The 20,241-nt window shown below is 54.1% G+C and overlaps 1 protein-coding gene across 1 annotated transcript in view; it reads right to left on the bottom strand.

The window, feature by feature from the left end:
• Positions 1-670: 670 nt before the first annotated feature.
• Positions 671-20,241, bottom strand: part of DNMT3A (DNA methyltransferase 3 alpha) — a 71,533-nt gene continuing 51,962 nt past the window's right edge. Inside the window, exons 6-22 of the mRNA XM_090281092.1 lie at positions 13,875-14,090; positions 13,453-13,611; positions 12,945-13,052; positions 12,550-12,706; positions 12,097-12,246; positions 11,947-11,991; positions 11,245-11,324; positions 10,419-10,531; positions 10,113-10,296; positions 9,787-9,871; positions 7,855-8,000; positions 6,956-7,046; positions 6,622-6,770; positions 5,482-5,567; positions 3,635-3,704; positions 2,731-2,849; positions 671-1,945 (exon numbers count right to left, since the gene is read on the bottom strand). Of these exons, the coding sequence (XP_090137218.1) occupies positions 1,804-1,945; positions 2,731-2,849; positions 3,635-3,704; positions 5,482-5,567; positions 6,622-6,770; positions 6,956-7,046; positions 7,855-8,000; positions 9,787-9,871; positions 10,113-10,296; positions 10,419-10,531; positions 11,245-11,324; positions 11,947-11,991; positions 12,097-12,246; positions 12,550-12,706; positions 12,945-13,052; positions 13,453-13,611; positions 13,875-14,090 (2,100 nt within the window). The 3' untranslated portion in view covers positions 671-1,803. The remainder of the gene's footprint in view (positions 1,946-2,730; positions 2,850-3,634; positions 3,705-5,481; positions 5,568-6,621; positions 6,771-6,955; positions 7,047-7,854; positions 8,001-9,786; positions 9,872-10,112; positions 10,297-10,418; positions 10,532-11,244; positions 11,325-11,946; positions 11,992-12,096; positions 12,247-12,549; positions 12,707-12,944; positions 13,053-13,452; positions 13,612-13,874; positions 14,091-20,241) is intronic.

The raw sequence follows: 20,241 nt of genomic DNA, 5'->3' as shown, positions 1-20,241 counted from the left end.
CCACTCCAGTCACACACACACACGCGGAGAGAGATGGCCTGGCCCGTCCTCCCTCCAGCCCTGACACACGTGACTCCAGAGGAGGGGAAGTAGAAGAGAAGAGGGACGCACCGGAAGGCTGGCCTTGGGGTCTCCCCAGCTGCCCAGCAGTCGCTGCGCCTGGTGGCCCACCTGGCCCGAGGGGTAGGGAGCCAGGGCACCAGGGCCACCACTAACGTAGAAGCACCCTGCTCCCCGCACCTTGGTTTGAAACCTAAAGGGAAGGGGGGGGGGGTTGGGTTTCTGTGTTCTTAACGAAAAATCTGAAAACAAACATAACTATAACCAGAACCATAAGAATAATGATAACAAAAGGTGTCATCAGCCTCCCAGTATAAAACTGCAGCCTTTGGAGATGACCAAAAACATCACATTCCAGGGCCAGAAGCCACCTTGTGCACAGAGGGTGGATGGTGGGGCCTCATAAAAGAACACACAAAAGGCGACTTTAGACAGGAAAGCACCAGTACGTTTTGTATGTTTTTTTATTTGCTCCAGGTGGGGTCTGAACGCTCACTTTCCCACACTCTGGATTATTTCTGATCCCACCACGAGGAGCCCTCGAATCGGCTAATGTGAGAAACTTGGAATGAAGACCCCCTTATCCTGCCACCTTGCTGAGGGAGTCTCCTTTTTGGAAAAAAAAAAAAAAATCAAAAGGTTATTGCGTGATCCTGGATGAATCCCGCTCTCAGCTGTCCACGGTCCCGACCACCTCGCCTCCCCCTCTTTTTGGCAGGGAGAAGCGGGAAAACGCTGTTCCCAGATTCTCCTTCACCTCATCGAACACCAAGGGGGAAAAACCCACCTGGGTGACGATTCACCTTCCAGCTTTTTCCCTCTTTCCATCCTTGGTTAAAACCCTTTGCACATAAGGCAACGTGGAAGCTGATGTTTTTACTCATCTCGCTGTTTGAAAGCACCATTATGAAGTCAGGTTGTACAGTAGTTAACAGTACCTTTTATATATATAGCTCATTATCTATCATATATATATAAACTGTAAACAAGAGGTAACAGCGGCTTCTAGAAACTGATTTTTCTTCAAGATTTCCTGTGTGGTAGGCACCTGAAATACTGTATAAAAGGGTCTTGTGTGGTGTTTTCGTCTCCCTGCTGCTAGCTGGGCTCTGTTCTGCATGACCAGGAATGGTGCTGGCAAGACAGCTCAGTGGCTGGGAGGGGCCTCTGCCTCCTGAGCGTCTATTTTCTGTCCCCTGCTTGTGCTCCTATCTGATCAGGCTAGAGACAACAACGAAAAAAGATATATAGTAAAGAAAAAAAATCCAATACCAATATATAGATTTCTATAGAATTTCCTTTTTTTCCCCCCCGCCTCTCTTTCTTATCTTTCCTCTGCAAGGTATTGTTATTATTTTTTGTTATTGATTTTTGCTGCAATAAACCCTCTTGTTTCAGTCACAGCAAGAAACAAAAACCCAAACAAACAGAAAACCCCTCTGAAAAAGAGTAGAAAACAAAAGGTTTGACCAAAAAAAAAGGGGCGTGGGGGTGGGGAGGGGACTTGGTTTTGTTTTTAAATAGGACTAAAGGGTAACATTGAAAAATCAGGAGATGATGTCCAACCCTTTCGGCAAGGCAAAGCCCTCCGGTATTTCCGCCTCTGTGGTTGTTAAATTCCTTTGTCTCTTCTGGGTGCTGATACTTCTCTCCATCCTCACGTTCTTGGTGTTTTGTTGTGTTTTGTGAATTTTGTTTGTTTGTTTAACTTTGTGTCACTACCTCGGTTTGCCCTCATGTCCCTTACACACAAGCAAAATATTCCTTCAGCGGAGCGAAGAGGTGGCGGATGACCGGCACGCTCCACGACCGGCCCAGCAGTCTCTGCCTCGCCAAGCGGCTCATGTTGGAGACGTCAGTATAGTGGACAGGGAAGCCAAACACCCTGCGGAGACAAGGCAGAGGGGCACGGTGAGCCAGCCTGCTGGACGCTGCGGGATCTTCAGTCCTTTGTAACTGGTTCAAGACTCGGGCACCCTGATACTTTCTGTCGATTTGAAGCAAGTAAGATGATCATGGCCCAGGGCTTTGCTGTACAGGAGAAGCAAAGGCGGTGTCTGTGAAGAGCACCTGCAGGGCAGGCCCCACCTGAGATTTAGATTCATAGGAGGTATGTGAAGTCTGTAAATAGCAACTCCACATCCCTAGTATGTTCCCCAGAAGAGGGTGGAAACCCTATAAAGGGGCTGAACTCTTGCCTGACTTCACAGGAGTTCCTGTTTGCTTTGGTTGTTTGTGTAAATGGTCCCTTTGTCTGGCTAAATCACAGTAATGCTGAGAATGAGGAGGTAATCTAGCCCTTGAGCCCAGTTTGCACCAAATCCAGCAGCTCGTGCTGGAAGGCTACCTGGTCCTGTGCTGTCCTTGTCTGTAAGGTCCCTAAAACGACAGCACAAGGTAAGGAAGCTCCTGAAGCCACCGTGTTTCCTTGCCATTCAACAGGACCTCTGGGAGCCAAGGCATAGTGGATTGATTGACTCCTGTATGCCTCTTACTTTGGGACCATCCCCAGGGATCTGCCATGCTAGGAGATGCGCAGGAAAACCCACTGCTTGCATGGCAACTGTGGAAGACACTTGCCTGGCCAGGAGAGACAAAGACCCCGCCTGCAAGGACAGCGATCAGAACATACCACACAGCCCCGTGACCCCCGCCCATGGCCTTGGGTACCTTTCCATTTCAGTGCACCATAAGATGTCCTCTTTCTCATTCATGAAGACGGGGAAATGCTGGTCTTTGCCCTGCTTTATGGAGTTCGACCTAGTAGTAATGGTCCTCACTTTGCTGAACTAGAAGATGAGGAAAGAGGAATGAGCGCTCATTCGCTGGTCACGTACCTACCATGTGTGCCCGGCGCTCGCCAGGGAATGGTGAGGCCAACCCTGATGAGGCCTGGTCCGTCCAGGGGGCTGGGGGAGGCCCCAGTCATGAGCCTCCGCAGACCCCACCACCTTGCTCTTCCCCTTCCTCTGAGGTCATCCAGTCCCGCTGGCCAAGAACTTGAGGCACAGAAGCTTAAACCACTGTCCTTCCTGAGTCTTCTAAGAATTGCTTCTTTCCCAAGTGTAGTGACTTGCCGGCAGAAAGATGCCCAATTACTCAGGTTCGAAGACACAAACGCTGGCATCTGCTCTCACAGAACCTGATGCCTAGTGCACGCACGCAGGGAGATTTCTCCAGAGAGATGGAGCTTTCCCATCACAGAATCTCTGCTCTGGAGGCTCAGGTCCTGGCCAAAATATTTTAAAGCCCCAGCCGCTCTAGGACCTGGGCAGGGGTTCCTCAGTGTTTACCTCCCATGGGACAGCAAGCAATGCTTCACGAAGAAGGGCTGAAGGGCAGCAATGACTTCCAATCACCCCTCCTTCCCTCCCGACCTGCCTCTGGATCCTGTCCTCGGGCCAGCTGTGAGACTGAGCCTATCACCTCCTCAATCGCATCCCCCATACGGGCCACACTCAGAGCCTCAGAGGGCAGGCGGGACACAGCGCTGCTGGTGGCTGCCCCGCCTCATGCCTCATCCCGCCCCTGCCCTTCTCCCCGCCGCCCCGCAGGGCTCTGCCGCTGGCCTAACCTTGGCTATCCTGCCGTGCTCCAGACACTCCTGCAGCTCCAGCTTATCATTCACAGTGGATGCCAACGGCCTGGGGGGGCAGAAAAGAGAAGGTGACAACAGAAGCCAGAGGAAGAGCAGGGGCACCCCAGCAGTGCTGACCCAGCCACCTGACTCACACAGGTAAGCACAAGACGGTCCTGTCCCTCACGCAGGTCGTAAGCCCCTCTAACTCCCCCAGAGTATTTGCACACCTACTGCAGGTATCCATGGACACATCCCACGAGCATTCACCCTTCAAGGTAAGTTCAAAAGTAGTCTCCAGTTACAAATAAGCCGATAACGCCTGCCCAGAAGGGGACAACCCCAAACGCTTTTCAATCGGTTTTAAAAGTATCCCTCACAAAGGGAACTTTGGGGGTGACAGAATGTTGTGTATCTTGACTATGGTGACAGTTACATGGGTGTGTCCACTGGATAAAATTCATTGAACTGTACACCTTAAATGTACAATTAAAAAGACCAAGTCTGCAGTCCCCCGAAGACTAAAATTCTCTGACACTCAACATGTCACTTCCCAGAGGGCAGGCCAGATAACCTTCAGCCTGGGTCTTTTCTGACAATTTAGAAATACCTAATAAAGGTTTCATAGAGAGGTCTGTCACCTCAGCGTGGGGACCACAGGGACTGCACTTCAACCACACCTCCAGACTTCTCTGTTTATGTGTACACAGGCATGTATGCACACACACATGCACAACTCCGCTTGGTCCCACCTGGTACTCCTGCTCCTCCTGGAAACTCAAGAGTTCTAGAGTTTTAGAGTTGGAAGAAGCAGGTGGGAACAATTCCCTAGGACCAAGGTCTGGCAGGAGACACTAAGTTAGCGGCTTTATGAAAATGCTGGACTAACTATATAAGCCAGCCCATTTTTCCAATGCACCCATCCATCTTGGGAACTTCAGGGGGTCACTGAGGGTTTTCAGGTCAGCTGCCCTCAGACCCATTCCCTCCCCGTCAAGAAAGCCCTTGCCAGAGACAGCAGCCTTGCCAAACAGGTACGTGCCCGAGGAGTTCCCACCACCTCATACTGATGGCAAAGAGGGGACAAGATGTCTGAGGCCAGATGAAGGATGTTTCCAATTTCCAGGTGCTACCGAGGAGGTTTAAAATCTACACTCAAAACATTCTGGAAAATACTACCCTCCATAATAGACATCTAGAGTAGGCAGACCTCACTCTGCTTTTAACTATTCCCTTTCAGCCAGAACGCCTTCTCCTCCCAGGCCCTTTCTTATAATGCAGTAACTGCACTGAAGAAATGAAACTTCCTCCATTCCTCAACGTGAAAATCTCCATCTGTGTAACGTAAATGAAGAGCAGCCTTCCAAAGGCCTGCAGCCGACTGCCTGTGGACAAGTGAATTAGGAACCTCTAACCTGCACGGGGCCGTTTCAAGACTCCCTCTCCTGGACCCGAATGTGGCTGGGCCATGGACACCTCTTTCCCAACCCCAACCCCAGCCTGCACGACGCTGCCTCAGGAAACTGAGGACCAACTGGCGCTACGTACATCACCAACATAAGGGAACCAACTGTAAAACTCAGCAGCACGTGGATTCTTCTTATGTATAAAGAGTGCACTTTTAAAGGTCCTCTTTTGACAGCTAGTTGCTGGTTTCTCAGGCAAGTATTTTCTACACCCCGACTCCCCTTCTTCCTCAAGAAGGAAACAGAGAACACGGCCAAGCAGCAAGCTGGTCAGTGGGGCGGCTGGCCCGGGAGGGCCACTCAGGGACCCCTGTGGCCGGGCCTCCCACCTGCAGACACTGCCCTGCAGCCACCCTGGGCCCGGGCGCTCTCACCAACCTGTTCATACCAGGAAGGTTCCCCCAGAAGTAGCGGGCCCTGTGCGCAGCTGACACTTCTTTGGCATCAATCATCACAGGATTAGACTGTAAAACAGGAGAGAGATTCAAGATGAGCAAGAGAGGAGTGTTCACTTATGCCAGGAAGCTCTGCTAGTTGAGAGGCCTGAAGCCTCGAAGGCTCTGACTTCTCTCTGAGGAGGCCACACCCTGGGACAGCCCGGTGCCCCCAGGAAAAGCCAGAATGAAACCTCTCCTCGTTCCACGTGTTCTTCCTGGAACATTCTAGACCGAAACCGACCAACTGAGCATGCTACGAGGATGGAAACGTTCTCTCTCTACACGTTCACCGCAGCAGCCACTGCCTCACCAGCGGCAGGTGGCTAACGAGTACTTGAAATGAGGCTAATATGACTAAGGAAAGTTTAATGCTACTTAAAATACCACACGGGGCCAGTGGCTACCGTGCCGGACCACCCTGGTCTGCCGCCCCGGGGCTTTAAGAAAGAAGGCTCCCACCAGCGTGCACATGGTCGCTGTGCATCCAGATGATGAGCCACACAGACACTTACTGTATTTCCAATCAGAACAGCAGCTTGCGATGCTACTGATCCCAAGACTCAGGAGCGGGCGCCCGAGTTCCCAGACCGCCCACCCTAAGAAGGCCTCCGGCTGCAGAAACCCTCTGTGTAGGGCTCAAACCTGGCTCCGAGCCAGGTTGGGACCCACATTATGAGATAAGCCATGTTTTCTTCCCAGGTGCCATAAAACATCTGTCACAGTTGCCAAGGAGCGAGGACAAGCCATCAATGTTGGTATCTCCTAGGCTCCACCAGGGAAATACCACACTGAACCCCACCAGCCCCAGGAGGAGGCACCCCCTCTTTAACAGTCAGGCCCTTCAAGTCCTGAGGCCCACACCCATATACCTCCTCTTAGAGTGGGACCATGAGTTCTTTCGGGGTGGGCTCCTAACAGTGCTTTACTCTCTAACTGGGAAGCCTTGTGCTTCCCAAACGGGCCCCTTGCAAAGCAGAAGTCCCCAGTCCCCAGCTCCGCAATGCAGATGAGACAGGGATAAAGCGGCGGTCCAAGGTAGAAGCCATTAGTGAGCTGGCCAAACCAAGGGTGCTGGCTATACCTCGAGAAATCGCGAGATGTCCCTCTTGTCACTAACGCCCATGGCCACCACATTCTCAAAGAGCCAGAAGAAGGGGCGGTCATCTCCCTCCTTGGGCCGCGCATCATGCAGGAGGCGGTAGAACTCAAAGAAGAGCCGGCCAGTGCCCTCTGAGAGGCGGAAGAGAAAGCCGTCAGCTGGGCTGTCTGCCGAGACAGTGGTGCGGCTCGGGCACGGGTAGGGTGAAGGAGGGCAGGGGTGTTGGGAGTGGCCGTCCCGGGCAGAAACATCCAAGTAGGAGCCCTACGTGCGGAAACACTGGCTGAGAAGGTGGCCAGGTGAGCGCAGCACCTACCGTAGAGTCCCTTGCGGGCAGGGTTGACGATGGAGAGATCATTGCACGGGCTGCCCCCAATCACCAGATCGAACGGGCCCCACTCCTGGATCTGGGAGGATAAAGGTAATGTGATGGGTCCAGGGACAGAGGCAGAAGAGAGAAATTATCTGTGAATGTGGCAGAAAATGTACTTGGACCTAGGGAGAGGAGACCCAGCTGCTTCATATGTCTACTATATGCACACATTCAGACGTATATACTACGTACAGGCACACACGCACTGCGCAGCCACACGCCAGTCCCTGAGGCCCTCTGGGCTCAGTTTCCTAAACAATAAAGTGAAGGGACCAATCCGGGTCATATGAAGCTAGCAGAGACACCAGCGTGTTCCCAGCAGGAAAAGCAGTCCCTCAGTGAGGAGGCAGCCCAGCCACACAGCTGAACTGAAGGTACTTGGTGCTCTGTGCCCTTTGGGCAGGGTTGTCTGGGCCATCTGAATGCCCTTCAAATGCCCTTCAGGATTCTTGAGGGCCTATAGTTTCAGGAGTAGACACAGATAACCGGAAGGGCAAAGACCCCACCAGAGACCCTAAGAAATGGAAGCTGGTAACACTGTCACCAGAAGGATTAGGAAGACAGGCACCTCAGCACCATTGTAAGCACACACCTATCAAGGGCCTTGAAACTACCCAGGGAGCAGCCTGAGCCCCAAAAAGTCAGTTCCTCAATTCCCATTTCACTCTGCCATCACCCTCAAGACAAGGTGGAAAATGGAAGAGGAGGAAAAAGAGAGGCTGCGGGGAAAACGGGGTAAGGAAAAGAATACATGAACAAAATGAAAGGGGGTGGTGCTACACCTAGGAGCTGAGTGCAAGAGACGCAGAGGCGGCGGGACAGGTCCCACAGCACCGACATACATGCTTCTGCGTGACGCTGCGGACGTCGCCGACGTACATGATCTTCCCCTGGTGCCGCACCATGCCCACTGTGATGGAGTCCTCGCACACCTCCGAGGCAATGTAGCGGTCCACCTGGATGCCCAAGTCCTTCAGCACCAGAAGCCCTGCACCAGCCAGCAAAAAACACAGTCACCGGGTCACCTCTGGCACCTCGGTCTTTACAGGGGAGCCCTCTGGCCAGCTGGAGACATGGGGCAGCCACAGGCTGAGCCCTACTCTACCCAAGAAGCTGCTTTAAATCCTTCTGGACCAACTGGAATATCCATGACAAGGACATCGAGGCTGTTTCATGTCTCGCTGGATCTAATTCGAAGGCCGTCAAGGCCAGGAAAAATAGTATGTGGTTTCAGGATCCAGGAAGAGCAACGGTTGACTTTTAGGTGGCCTCTTCTTTCCTATTTCTCCATCTCGCACACATTGGTCCTTCCTTACCAACCCTGTCCCCAAAATATCACGTCTTGCTGCAATTCTACCCATCCTTAAGGACGAAACATACATGCCACCTGCTCTACAAATGTTTCATCAATGCCCTCCCGGCCCCACACCCCCTGGAATCACCCTGCCTCCTCTGTAAGCCCCTAGCACTTTGCATCCCTCGCTACCTCGTGAGAGCAGCACGTGTTCCTAATTCAGCCTTTCTCTGGGGCTGCAAATGGTCTTCAAGACAGAGCAGGACACCTTATTCACGTGCTTCCTCTTGAGCTAACTACACTCAAATCCTTACCATGATCCCTCCACAAAACCCTTGCTGAACTGAAGAGACAATTAGAACAGACCCTGAGAGCTCCAGGAGGAAGAGGCTACTGGGACCATTTCCAGCGGTCCCAACAGACCCCCCACCAAGGGGCTTTTGCAGCCTATCCAAGAGCAACATGGTTTAAAGACTCCAGCTTCTAGCCTGGGAAACCAACGCAGCACAGAACATCAGCACTGAGTTAAAAACAAGACAAACAACTGGCCTGGATGCCATCCCCACACTGGCCCTTCGGCCAGGGTCCCTAGGCTTAGATTGTCCCTCTCCCTCTGGTCACATGAAGGCAAGTTCTGAAGAGGGCTACTCCTTTCTAAGGAATTAAGACGCCCTCAGCCTGAGAATAGGCCAGAGGGGTAGATAATGTCAGTATCACCTTTCATGAGGGCTTTCTGGCAAGGTCAAGAACCACATGAGAACAACAGTGACTGCACGGTGACCCAGCATTCCCTAAAAGATAATAGCTTCTTAAGTCTCTAACGACGTGTGTCTAAGGAGGCTTGTCGGAGTACTGCTCCTGACAGTTAAAAAAACAAAACAAAACAAAAAACAGTACACAGCCCAACGGAGGATTAAATAAATGATGGTCCTCTCACTCAGGGGAACCCTATGCAGCATTTCCAAATAAAAAATACAGTTCTCTGCTGATTGACAGGAGACACAGTTATACTATCATAAATGAAAAGGCAAGTTAGAACACGACACATTATACTCTCCTTTCGTTTTCTCTATCTATGTATGATTATATGAACACACACATGTATGCACACAACAAAAATCTAAAACGACATACACCAAAACACTCATTACAGGATCATGGGCAATTTAAATATTCTTTGCTCTCTAGTTTTTGTTTTGGTTGCTCCACTCGTCCGCTGAGGTTTGTGAGAACTGTCAATCGTCTCTGACTAACCATCGCTCGGTCCTCTGCTGGGAAGCCACCCCCATTACGAAAAGTGCCCACCAGACGTGCTGGTTCATCGTTTACTTTTCATGGAACCCAGTTTCCCCTGGAGGGTAATGCTTTAACAGCTGCAATGCTGTTTTGCTTTGCCAGAGCTAAATACACACAGTCCCATGCAGAACTGCACGTCCCTGAATGAGGACACAGCACCTCTCAGAACCTGTGCCACTCTCACCTGTAGCAATTCCATCAAATAAAGACAGCACCCGGATAGGCTTCCTCTTCTCAGCTGGGACAGGTGGGTAAACCTTCGGAGGGTCCTAGGCAGTGAGCATGACAAAGGCCGGTGAGCGCCCAGGCATGACCTCCAGCTCCGCACACAGGGCTGCCCTCCCAGCCAGCGGGGAGCGTGTCCAGCCTTCTAACCCTGCCCGGCCGGCCTGCAGCTCAGGGACCTCTGCTCACCGCCCTGCCCATGACCGACCAAAGCTCTGCCGCTCCTGCGAGTCTGCCTGCCACTTGGCAGAGAGCTCTAGGGCAGGCCCTGGGCCCAGCACTCACAAACTCCTGGTCATGGTTGTTGGCGAAGAACATCTGTAGCCGTGAGGGCCAGTCATCCCGCCGCCGCAGTAGCCCGTAGGTGCCCTTGTGCCCGCACATGTAGCAGTTCCAAGGGTCTTCCTTAATGGCTGCCTGGGCAGCCCCTGGCCCCACCAAGAGATCCACACATTCCACGCAAAAGCACCTGGAAGGAAGGCCAGTATAGCAGCAGGACTCTTAGCCCTAGGCCAGTCCTGGGTGGCATGTGGCTGGGCAGGGTGGGCAGCCAGAGCCGGTGGGGGAGGGGCCAAGTGGCAGGACCCTCACCTGCAGCAGTTGTTGTTCCCACACATGAGCACCTCACGCCCCCCGCAGCAGATGGTGCAGTAGGACTGATAGCCGTCATCGTCGTACTGGTATGCACACTCCAGGAAGCAGTTCTAGAGAGCAGGTGGAAGGTCAGACCCCTAGGCAGGACCCCGGACAGCCGGGGTGAAGGCGGGCTTTGAAGCCAGCCTGGGAGGGTCAGATCCCCAGGCATGATCCCGGACAGCCAGGGTGAAGGCGGGCTTTGAAGCCAGCCTGGGAGGGTCAGATCCCCAGGCAGGACCCCGGACAGCCAGGGTGAAGGTGGGCTTTGAAGCCAGCCTGGGGCTCTCACCTTGGAACCCTGACTCGACCCTGGAGACATGACCTGGCCACCCATCGAACCAGGGTCCACCGTGAACCACAGATCAGGGAAGGGGACAGCAGCCTTTCTGACCCAGCAATGGACAGCACTGAGGAGGCCTCAGAGAAGGTCATGGAGGGAGCTGTGCCCTTTGCCCCTGGCTGCAGGCCTGGGTTTTTCTCCTGACCCCGAGGGCACAGAAACCCACCGGTCAGTCAGCCTGACCTCCCCTAACCTCGCACTAGTGCCTGATGTTGTGAATTCACATCTGGGGACTAAAATGGGCTTTAAGCGGGAGAAAGCTTTCAGGAGGAAAAATAGTGGCAAGTCAAATGCTTGAAGCCCACAGGTCTGTTTTATCAGGACTTGCTTCCACAGCTAACTTTGAGGTCACCAGCAGGCTGCCCCAGTGCTGCCCCCTACAGGCCAGAGATCAGGAGGTGGGCTCAGTCAGGGGCCCCGGGGAGCCCTCAACAACCCTACCTTGCAGTTTTGGCACATTCCTCCAATAAAGAGAGGGTGTTCCAGGGTAACATTGAGGCTCCCACAAGAGATGCAAATGTCTAGAGAGCAGAGAAAGCAGAGTGAGCATCCCTGCTGGGACCTCCCCCTCACCTAGGACCAAAGCCAGCTCTAGAAAAGTTACAAAAATGGGGTGTGCTGGAGCAGCAGCCACAAAAGTAAGGCAGAAAGGAGTCTGGGTGGTGTCCCATGGAACAGGGAGGCACTGTGGCCCCAATCTGAGAAGCCCAGTCATCTCTCAGAGCATCAATGCTACCACCCAGGAGCAGCATCAAACAGGGACAGGGCCCTGCCCCTGGATTACTCTGGAGACAGTCCTTGGGCAGTCCTTAAGTCCCGGGCCCCCACCCCCATCCTTCCCAGGCCTGAGGGCCCCCGAGCTGCACACACCATCAATAGGTTAAGGGAGGCAGACACAGGATGCTAATAATTATGAGGCAAAAGGCCAAAAGGTCAATTTCAGGCAAATTCAATCAAATCCAAGAGGGGCCACTCTCTGTGACCCATTGGAGTGTCCCAAACCCTAATGACCAGCCAACAACATTGAAATAGGCTGGAAGTGGCGGGACATACAGGACACACTGAGTGTTGATGTCCCACCAGGAGCCAGCCCACCTGCCTGCCCCAGGGGCATCCGTGTCCAGCTGCCCCATCAGAACTCACCCTCAATGTTCCGGCACTTCTGCCGCACCTCATACACCAGCCGCTCTGCGAAGGGGAGGGAAGCCCAGCATCAGAGGCGGCCACAGAGGCCTCGCCCTCCTCTGCATGCCGGCCTCGCCACGCCACTCTCGCCAGAGCCAGGCCAACTACCTCTTGTGCGTTCGTCAATAATCTCCTTGACCTTGGGTTTCTCAGTTGTGCTCTTTCGGGGCTTTTTGGCTGGTGGGGGTGGTGCATAGGCAGCTGCCTCAGGTTCAACCCACATGTCTGTGTAAACTTCTTTGTAGGGGTTCTTCTCCTCTGGATGGGGAAGCAGGGAATGAGGTCATGGTTACCAGCTGACAAGGAATCCCAGCTCCCTCTCCTCCCGCGTTCTCCCTACAATGGGGTGCAGCCTGGTCCCCCACTTGTTCCTTGCTCCCAACTCTCTGGTGCCAACAGGCCAATGGGGAGCAGGTTATTCCAAGTCCCAGAGCACGACTTCTACCTTGGCCCCAGGAGAGGGAGACTGTGGCCCCGTGATGGAGGCCTTGGCAGCTCTCGCTAAGCATGGTGTCCCTAGGTGTGGCTGGCAGGAGTCCCAGAGGGCGTCGCTGCATTTACCTTCTGGTGGCTCCAGGCCCTTGGGGCCCGAGGGCTGGAACCCGCCGAGGGCCCACTCGATCATCTGTTTGTTCTGCACCTCCACGGCCTTGGCAGTGTCGCTCTCATCATTGTCGTGGCACACTGGAAACGGCTTCCCCGCACGGCTGCTGGCCACCTAGAGGGCGAAAGGTGTGGGGGAGGGTGTCAGGACAGGCTGCAGGGTGGACTCCCAGTAGCCAAGCTACAGGGAAGGGGAGGACCATAGGGGAATGTCTGAGGAGTACAGAAGGGGGCAGGTAAGGTGGGGACAAAGGGCGTGCACAGGACCTGGCAGGCGGACCCCCAGCCCAGGCCTAATGTCTACACTCTGGCTTCTAGGCCAACTAGCAGTCTGAATCCCTTGGAGGACTTGCCTGCAGGACTTCGTAGATGGCCTTGCGGTACATGGGCTGCTTGTTGTAGGTGGCCTGGTGGAAAGCACTGCAGAAGGAGCTCAGTGGCATCAGCTTCTCAACACACACCTGGAGGGACAAGCACTGCCCTTGTTTCTCCTCCCCCGTGCCCATCAAGCACCCACCATGTGCCTGGCATACGGCAGGGGCGTTTCGATTTGGCCCTGGTCCTTGAGAGACCGGATGCATCGATAAATAATTACGTGATACAAAGGACCTAAATGCAAGTGGGAAAGGAATTCTGGGGGAGGGGTTCCCCAAGGCAAAAACTCAGCAGGTACCCTAGCTCTCTGAGTTGCCAGTGCAATCTATGTATCTCCTGGGCTTCTTTCATTCACACACATAGAGTGGGGGCAAGCAGAGCTCACTTCTACCGCCCCAGTTCCAGACCGTGCCCTCAGCCAAAACCATAGGCCCTGGGACTAAGACCCCTTCCTCCCCCAGGCTACCGCCGAACCCCGTGACTCACCACTGAGAACTTGCCGTCTCCGAACCACATGACCCAGCGGGTGCCTTCAGCTGCTCGACTCCGGCCCGTCATCCACCAAGACACAATGCGGCCTGGCCACCAGGAGAAGCCCCGCAGTTTCCCCCACACCAGCTCCCCAATGCCAAAGCCCCGGCCGTCCTGGAGCCCCAAGGAGCAGAAGTCATTACACAGTGGTCACGAGGCCCTGCCACCCGGATCCCCCCATGGCAACCCCAGCCCTGGGCATCTGAGTGTCAGGGCAGCCAGGAGGGAGCTCCATCCGAATGGACCAAAACAGAGCAAAACTGGGGAGATGAAGAGGCCTGGGACCAGTGGAGACATGAGAACAGGACGGGAGGAGCTGGCAGTGGAAGGACCCAGGACAGAGCTGGACGAGGCAGGTGAAGAAGCAAGCCGCTCACCTCGTACTCTGGTTCGTCATCGGCTGCTTTGGTAGCGTTCTTGTCCCCAGTGTCAGCCCCCACGGGCTCGGGCGTAGTGGCCACTGTGGGGGATGCGGGGTCTGTGGGCTGCTGCACTGCAGGAGGGCTGGCCTCCTCTACCTTCTGAGACTCGCCAGACCCCTGGTTTTCTTCCACAGCATTCATTACTGCAATCACCTTGGCTTTCTTCTCAGCCTGGGGAAACAAGGACCAGAAGTTACCTTGACCTCTCCGGGAATTAGCAAGGCCACCTCATACTTAGGGTGCTCTTCTCAATCTCTTTGTGGTCTGGCGACAGTGACGGGAAGTAAAGGGCTGGAGAGAGTTCTTCCCTCATCAACTCAACTGGCCTGCCATGGAAAACAGAGAGACTTGAAGTTGAGAGGTGAACTCTAATCATTTGGCTCAGTTCCAGCCTTCTCGTCTGCTTCTCAGGAAGTCTTCCTTCCTATCTAATCTTTCCCAATCTGTTGCCATTAACATTTGCCCACTCTCTGACATGGGAGGGTTAATTCTACTCAGATGTGAATCATGCTCCTTCGTTAAGGCACAGTCCTTGCTCCATCATCTCCTATCATGTTTCCCAATCAAGAACTGGATCCTCTTATCCTTTTCCCACCATTTTCCTGGGCAGCCAGAAAAATCTATGGCGTCCAGATCACAGTTCTAGTTTTGTTGTGATGCCTACTGATGATGGAAATCACTGCTGTGTTGTTTACAGCGTGCCTCCTTCCCCAACTGCCCAAACACCGTGGAAACGCCCTGGAAGAGCTTGCCTGCTCCCATGCTCACACTATGCTGAAAGGTACACAGAGCAGGAAGGGGTGAACCTGTGTACCTTTCAGAGCCATACATAAATACATTTATTCTTTCAACAATTATTTACTGAGCACAGGCATCCTCTCTGCCATCTCACCAACAAGCTCACCCAAACCCCAACCCTGTCTCTGTTGGACAGCCTCCGTCTTTCCATCTCATGCTTCCCTGTCCAGCCCCACTACCACCTCCCTCTGCATGCAGGCTGCTTCCTGTTCCAAAAGTCAGAGGTCTGGGCATCCACGCAGAGTCCCCGCTGGAACAGCAGATCCTGGACTGTCCCAGGTGCCTCTCCCATCACAGGCTGGCAGCAGACTCTGCCCTGCAAGCCCGTTCCTTCTCACAACCTGCTCCAGGATTCCTATCACCCTACAGAGGACTACGAACTCCTTTATATTTAGCTCTGAAGGCCATTTAACCTCACTTCACCCCTGCTACTGAATCTAGAACATGTGGCCCTTCAACTTCAAGCCTATGCACCTGTTTCCACCATACCAGGCTCAGAGAGCGAAAATCCCACCTTCGACATGCCTTTCAGTATGAAGCATTCCCCCAGAGCTTAGAGCTGTGAGTGCAAACCCATCCTGGAGAAGGAAACAGCATCAGAAAGCAACCTGGAGTATAAGAGCTCTAAGCCGGAAGTCAGAGCATCTATAACCCTGGCAACTCATTAATAGTTGAATTTGGAGCAGCCCCTTCTTTGCCGAGTTGCTCCAACCTAAAAAGGCATTGAATGGAAGGATTTCTGTTAGCCTTTTCCAACTGGTATAAGAATCTGATGTATGTATGTATCAAGAATTCCAAGGATGCTCCAAAGCCTGTCTATGGACCCCTAAATCACAGAGTTCCAGGTTAAAGAACCTTGGTTTTAAACTCAGTGATCTACTCTCTTGTAGATTCATTTGATTTCATTTCATTCAATCTTCAAGTCCTTGTTTCTGAGCCAGTCAGTTTCCTGTAGCAATTCCTAAAACACTAAGGATGGAAGTCCTAGTTCTTTCTCTGACTCAACAAATTCTAAAATGGGATAATTCATCCTTTGCCCTCAGCCCACCAACAGCCAGGAGAATGAGATGGAAGAATGCAGAGTATAACTGTTCGTCCCAACCTAGCCCCACTCACCTGGCAGGACCTGGCCCTCCTCTTCCTACTTACTATCAATTATCCACCACCTCCTCCCCAACAAGAAGGTGGGCCGCTTAGGTAGGCACGAAATCCTACTTATAGAATCACTGGCTGAGGCAGTACCAGACCAGGTCAGATAAGCGCCATGCCTAGCTATTTCTGCTCCCTTCCCCCTCCACCCTGCCTTTTCCAACATCAGGTCTGCTGACTGAGCTAGACCAGGGTGCTCCCTTGAATAACCCAAAGACACCATCAGAGGTGACAAGGCCCCTCAGCCAAAACAAGGTGTGCAGTTAGCAGAAGGCAGGAGAACAAGAGGGGCTTTCTGAGGAAAGGAGCTGAAGTCACTTTCACAGCAAACAGCAGTTGGGGGGTGCCGGGCTCACCAGGTCTAGAATCCAGTCGTGCCTGATACCACTCCACTCTCCGTCCACCCCCACAGCCCTCTTGTCTCCTCCCCACCCCTCCACAGCCAGTTCCTGAACATTATTCTTCCCCCACAACTTCCTCCTGCTTGTCAGATGCTGCTGCTGACGGCTATTAAGCGCTGCCCACCCACTAGGTGCAGGAGAACATGCACCCAAAACAATTTTTGGCAGACGGAGGTGGAGGAAGGGGGCCTCCATCGTGACAAGGCCTGCAGGGGTGGGGGAAGGAAGAAAGGGTGGGTTAGCAGCAGGAGGCAGGAGAAAAGGGGAGGAAGGGGCAAAGACGGTGACTGGGTGGGGGAGGGGCCTCCCCATCCGAGGAGTCTGCCTAGGGTAGTGAGGGAATGCCGTTTTGCTCTACGTTCACTCTAATCCATCTCCCGGGCAAACAATAGAAAGAAGGGTTAACTCAGCCTTGGCATTTGGGTTGAAGGCTCCTTCCCCCAGACCAGAAGACAACACCCCAGGGTGGCCCAGAGATTGGCCAGGACCAGGGAGACACTGCACCATCCCCCCGTCACTGTGGTTCGGGGAAGCCACTTTGCCTGGAGTTTGTCCAGCCTGGAAAGCCACTGGTAACTCCACTCTGGTGGAGGCAGGGCCTCCGGGTCCAGCCTTACTTCCACCTCCCTCTGCACGCAGGCTGCTTCCTGTTCCAAAGGTCAGAGGTCTGGGCACCCATGCTACTCCCGGCTGATGCAGCCGATCCTGGGCTGTCTCAGGCGCCTCTCCCGTCACAGGCTGGCATCAGGCTGTCCCCCCACAGGGCGCCCGCTGATGTGCCACAGCCCCGGTCAGGGTTGCACTGCGCCCTCCATCCCCAGCACCACTTCTTCCTGGTGGCCTGCCCGGGGGCTCGCAGGGACAAACAGCAGAGGAAACTATCCCTATCAAGAGGCCACAAGGTTGGCATAGCCTGAGGACAGCATGCTCCACCAGCCTTGTTGACCACCAGGTCAACCAGGAAATGCCGACAACCCAACTGCCAGCCAGCTCAGCAAAAGCACTGTTTCCAGCCCAACTCCTGGGCTCCCAGCGCCCCTGCCTGGGGCCTGCTCCAGCCCTCACTGACCACTGCCCTGGGGTCCCAGCAGGGCTGCTCCCCCCGGCCCTGACCGGCCAGGTCCCACCTGAGCGCAGGGAGGAGTGGGGCTTGGCGCTCCTGAGGAGGCAGTGGGTGGGACAGCAGTAACTCAGCATCTCCAGAACTCGGGCCAGGGAGGCACTTGACTCTTCACAGCCCAGAGGTCCCCCACCGGCCCTGCCGCCTCCCCTCCTCCAGCCTCCCTGGGGCTCCGTCCAGGAACCTACCCATAAGGCCAGGTGCAGCCCCTCTGAGGTCCGGCTCAGGTGTGAGCCCCGGCCCGGGAGCTCTGTAAGTAGCTGCCCGTCTGGGGGGAGGGGAAGGGGGCGATGGGGCTGGGGGCGGAGGGGGCCAGAGAAAGGGGGTGGGGGGAGGTGGGGGGGGAGGGCTTGAACATTTTCTTTGTCTAGAACTCCAGGTCACGTGGGCCCCGCTGGACTGCCTGGTTGGCTGCGAGCGGGCCGGGGGAGGGGGCCGGCTCTCAGACGCTGGCAGTGGGCCAGCCCCTCTCCTCTGGGCCGAGGGGCGCGGGGGCCTGGGGGCGCGGCGGGGCCCCCGCGGGTTCCCAGGGCCCGCCCGGGCTGGGCCGGAGGCGGTGCCCGCCCCCTCCTCGCGGGCCGGCCCTCCCCGCCCCCTCTCCCCCAACTCGGCAGGCCCTCCGCGCGAGGCTGGGGGGCGAGGCGGGGGGCGCTGCAGGCAGGAGGGAAGGGCTGCTCTCCATCCAGGTGCGGAGGGAAGTCGGGAGCGCAGCGAAAGGAGAGGTGAGGATCCGGACACTCTGAGAGAGCCAGGATAAAGTTGTTAAAAGTGAGTCTCAGAAGCATACGAACATGAGAAAGAGAAAGAGAAAGGGTGCAGATGAGCTAAGAAGCCCAAGAAGCTGCAGGAAAACTCCAAGCTCCCGGAGGTGGCCTGGAGACGCCCGCACGGAACTGGGAGCGCTCCAGAACAAGACGGGGGAGTGGGCTCCCTTCCCACCGCAGGTGGATGGAGAGCGGCGCCTTAAAAAGCTGGCTGAGAAGTGCAGGCTTTGAAAACCTCTTCCTAGCCAAGTCCCTGGGTTCCACAGGCCACTAACTCTGCCTTGAACTTCTCTCCCTTCCCTGTTTGCCAGATTTTGGGGGGCGGGGGCGCTAGTTCAAAAGTAAGATAGCCCCCCCTCATGGGGGGACAGCGCTTGGCCTAAGACCCCCTCCCAGTAGGTGCCTGAAACCATGGATAGTACCCAACCCTCTATATTACTGTTTTTTCCTATATATAGATATGGATGATGAAATTTATAAATTAGGCACAGTAAGGGATTAGTAACAAATAAGTTATGTGAATGTAGTCTCTCTTGAAATTCCACTATATTCACCCTTTTCCTGTGATGATGTGAGATGATAAAATGCCAACATGAGATGAAGTGAAGTGAATGGTAAGCATTGTTCCTGTTAGGCTACTATTGACCTTCTGACCACGTGTCAAAAGGAGGATCATCTGCTTTAGGTGATCCTGGATCACTGAGCTATAAGGATGTGGATGGTTGGGGACATTTATTAATTTCGGACTGTGGTTGACCTCAGGTAACTGAAACTCAGAAAGCAAACCACAGGTAAGGGGGGGAGACTACTGTATAGCAATTCCTTCATTCCCAATCAAATATCTGCAGCTCAAGACTACATTCCTCTTCTCCAGGAGCCTCCAGGTGGAGCCTCAAGATACACCCGCAACCATTTCCAGCTCCCTCCTCGGCAGAGGCCCCAAGGAGAACAGTCACACAGGAACTGACATTCAACTAGACTTGGAGAGAGAGGACAAAGCCATGGAAAAGTGAACACCTGTAAAGATAACTATATCACAAATACCAAGCCTAGGTCAGGATGGCCTAGAAGTCAACAAAAAACTGGGTAGTGAAAAGGTCAGTGCAGAGCACAGACTGGGCCTGGCGTAGGAACTAGATTTGGAATGAGATGGGACAGGTGGGGATTAAGAGATGTTAGTCTGGGGAAGGGGGAAAACCATTGCCTGCCTCCCCCACCCCCCCAATACGACTAAAGCTAAACAGTGCAGAGACAGGTGTCAGGAGCTAGATGCTCCGGCAACAAAGAATAACTGCAGGTTTTCTGACAAGAGAAGATGAGTGGTAGTTTGGAAAGATGAGCTTGGCTTCAGTTCGCAGGATGAGTTAGAGCAGAGGAGCTGAAGGTGAGTGCTCCCAAAGGGAGGGCTGGGGGGCCAATGGCACTTGTCACAAGGTCTGGACTTGGATTCTGGTTCCATCATCATGACCCTGAACAAGCCACTTAACCACAAGAAGTCTGTTTTCTCACTTGCAAGTACAGGGGTGATGACACCTGCCTTTTCAAGACCCTGGAATACCAGCATCTCTTAAGGACCACCTAACGCCCTGGCTGCCTGGCTCCCAGCCACAGACAGCAGGAACATACTAGCAAGAACGGGTGCTGGAAGGATGAAGTCAAGAGATGTGCAGTGAAGGAGAGCCCACCGTCTCTCCTGGGGCTGAGCACCCTTCTGAGCGAGTGAGCCCTGAAGAGGGAAGAGGACTCCAAAGCAGAGCACCTTCTCTAAACAATTCTTGGAGCCTATAGACTTCTCTTTCCCAACCCCGAGTGAGACCCAGGATCCGTACAGCAAGAGGGAGCCATTTGACAAGACACAGGCCCTTTTCTGCCCCAACTCCTCTTTCAACCCAGTCAAGGTATCTGCTTGGCACAGTTTTTCAGAAGATCCCCAAGCAGAGAAGAGAAGCCCCGCATTTATGCCTCTTGCCTGCTCCCACCCTTTACGGAATGCAATAGGACTTGCTTAGCTACCTCTCTCAGCGATGCTTCCTCAGCACCAGGCCCTGTGAACAGGCTACTTTGGACCTCAGCCCAGGCCTCCTCTCAAA

This window comes from Furipterus horrens, unplaced genomic scaffold (assembly GCF_987537825.1).
Source record: "Furipterus horrens unplaced genomic scaffold, mFurHor1.1.pri manual_scaffold_6, whole genome shotgun sequence".
In the NCBI taxonomy this organism is placed as follows: Eukaryota; Metazoa; Chordata; class Mammalia; order Chiroptera; family Furipteridae; genus Furipterus; species Furipterus horrens.
Note: the sequence above shows the minus strand (reverse complement) of the source record. Positions and strands in the feature narration are given on the sequence as shown.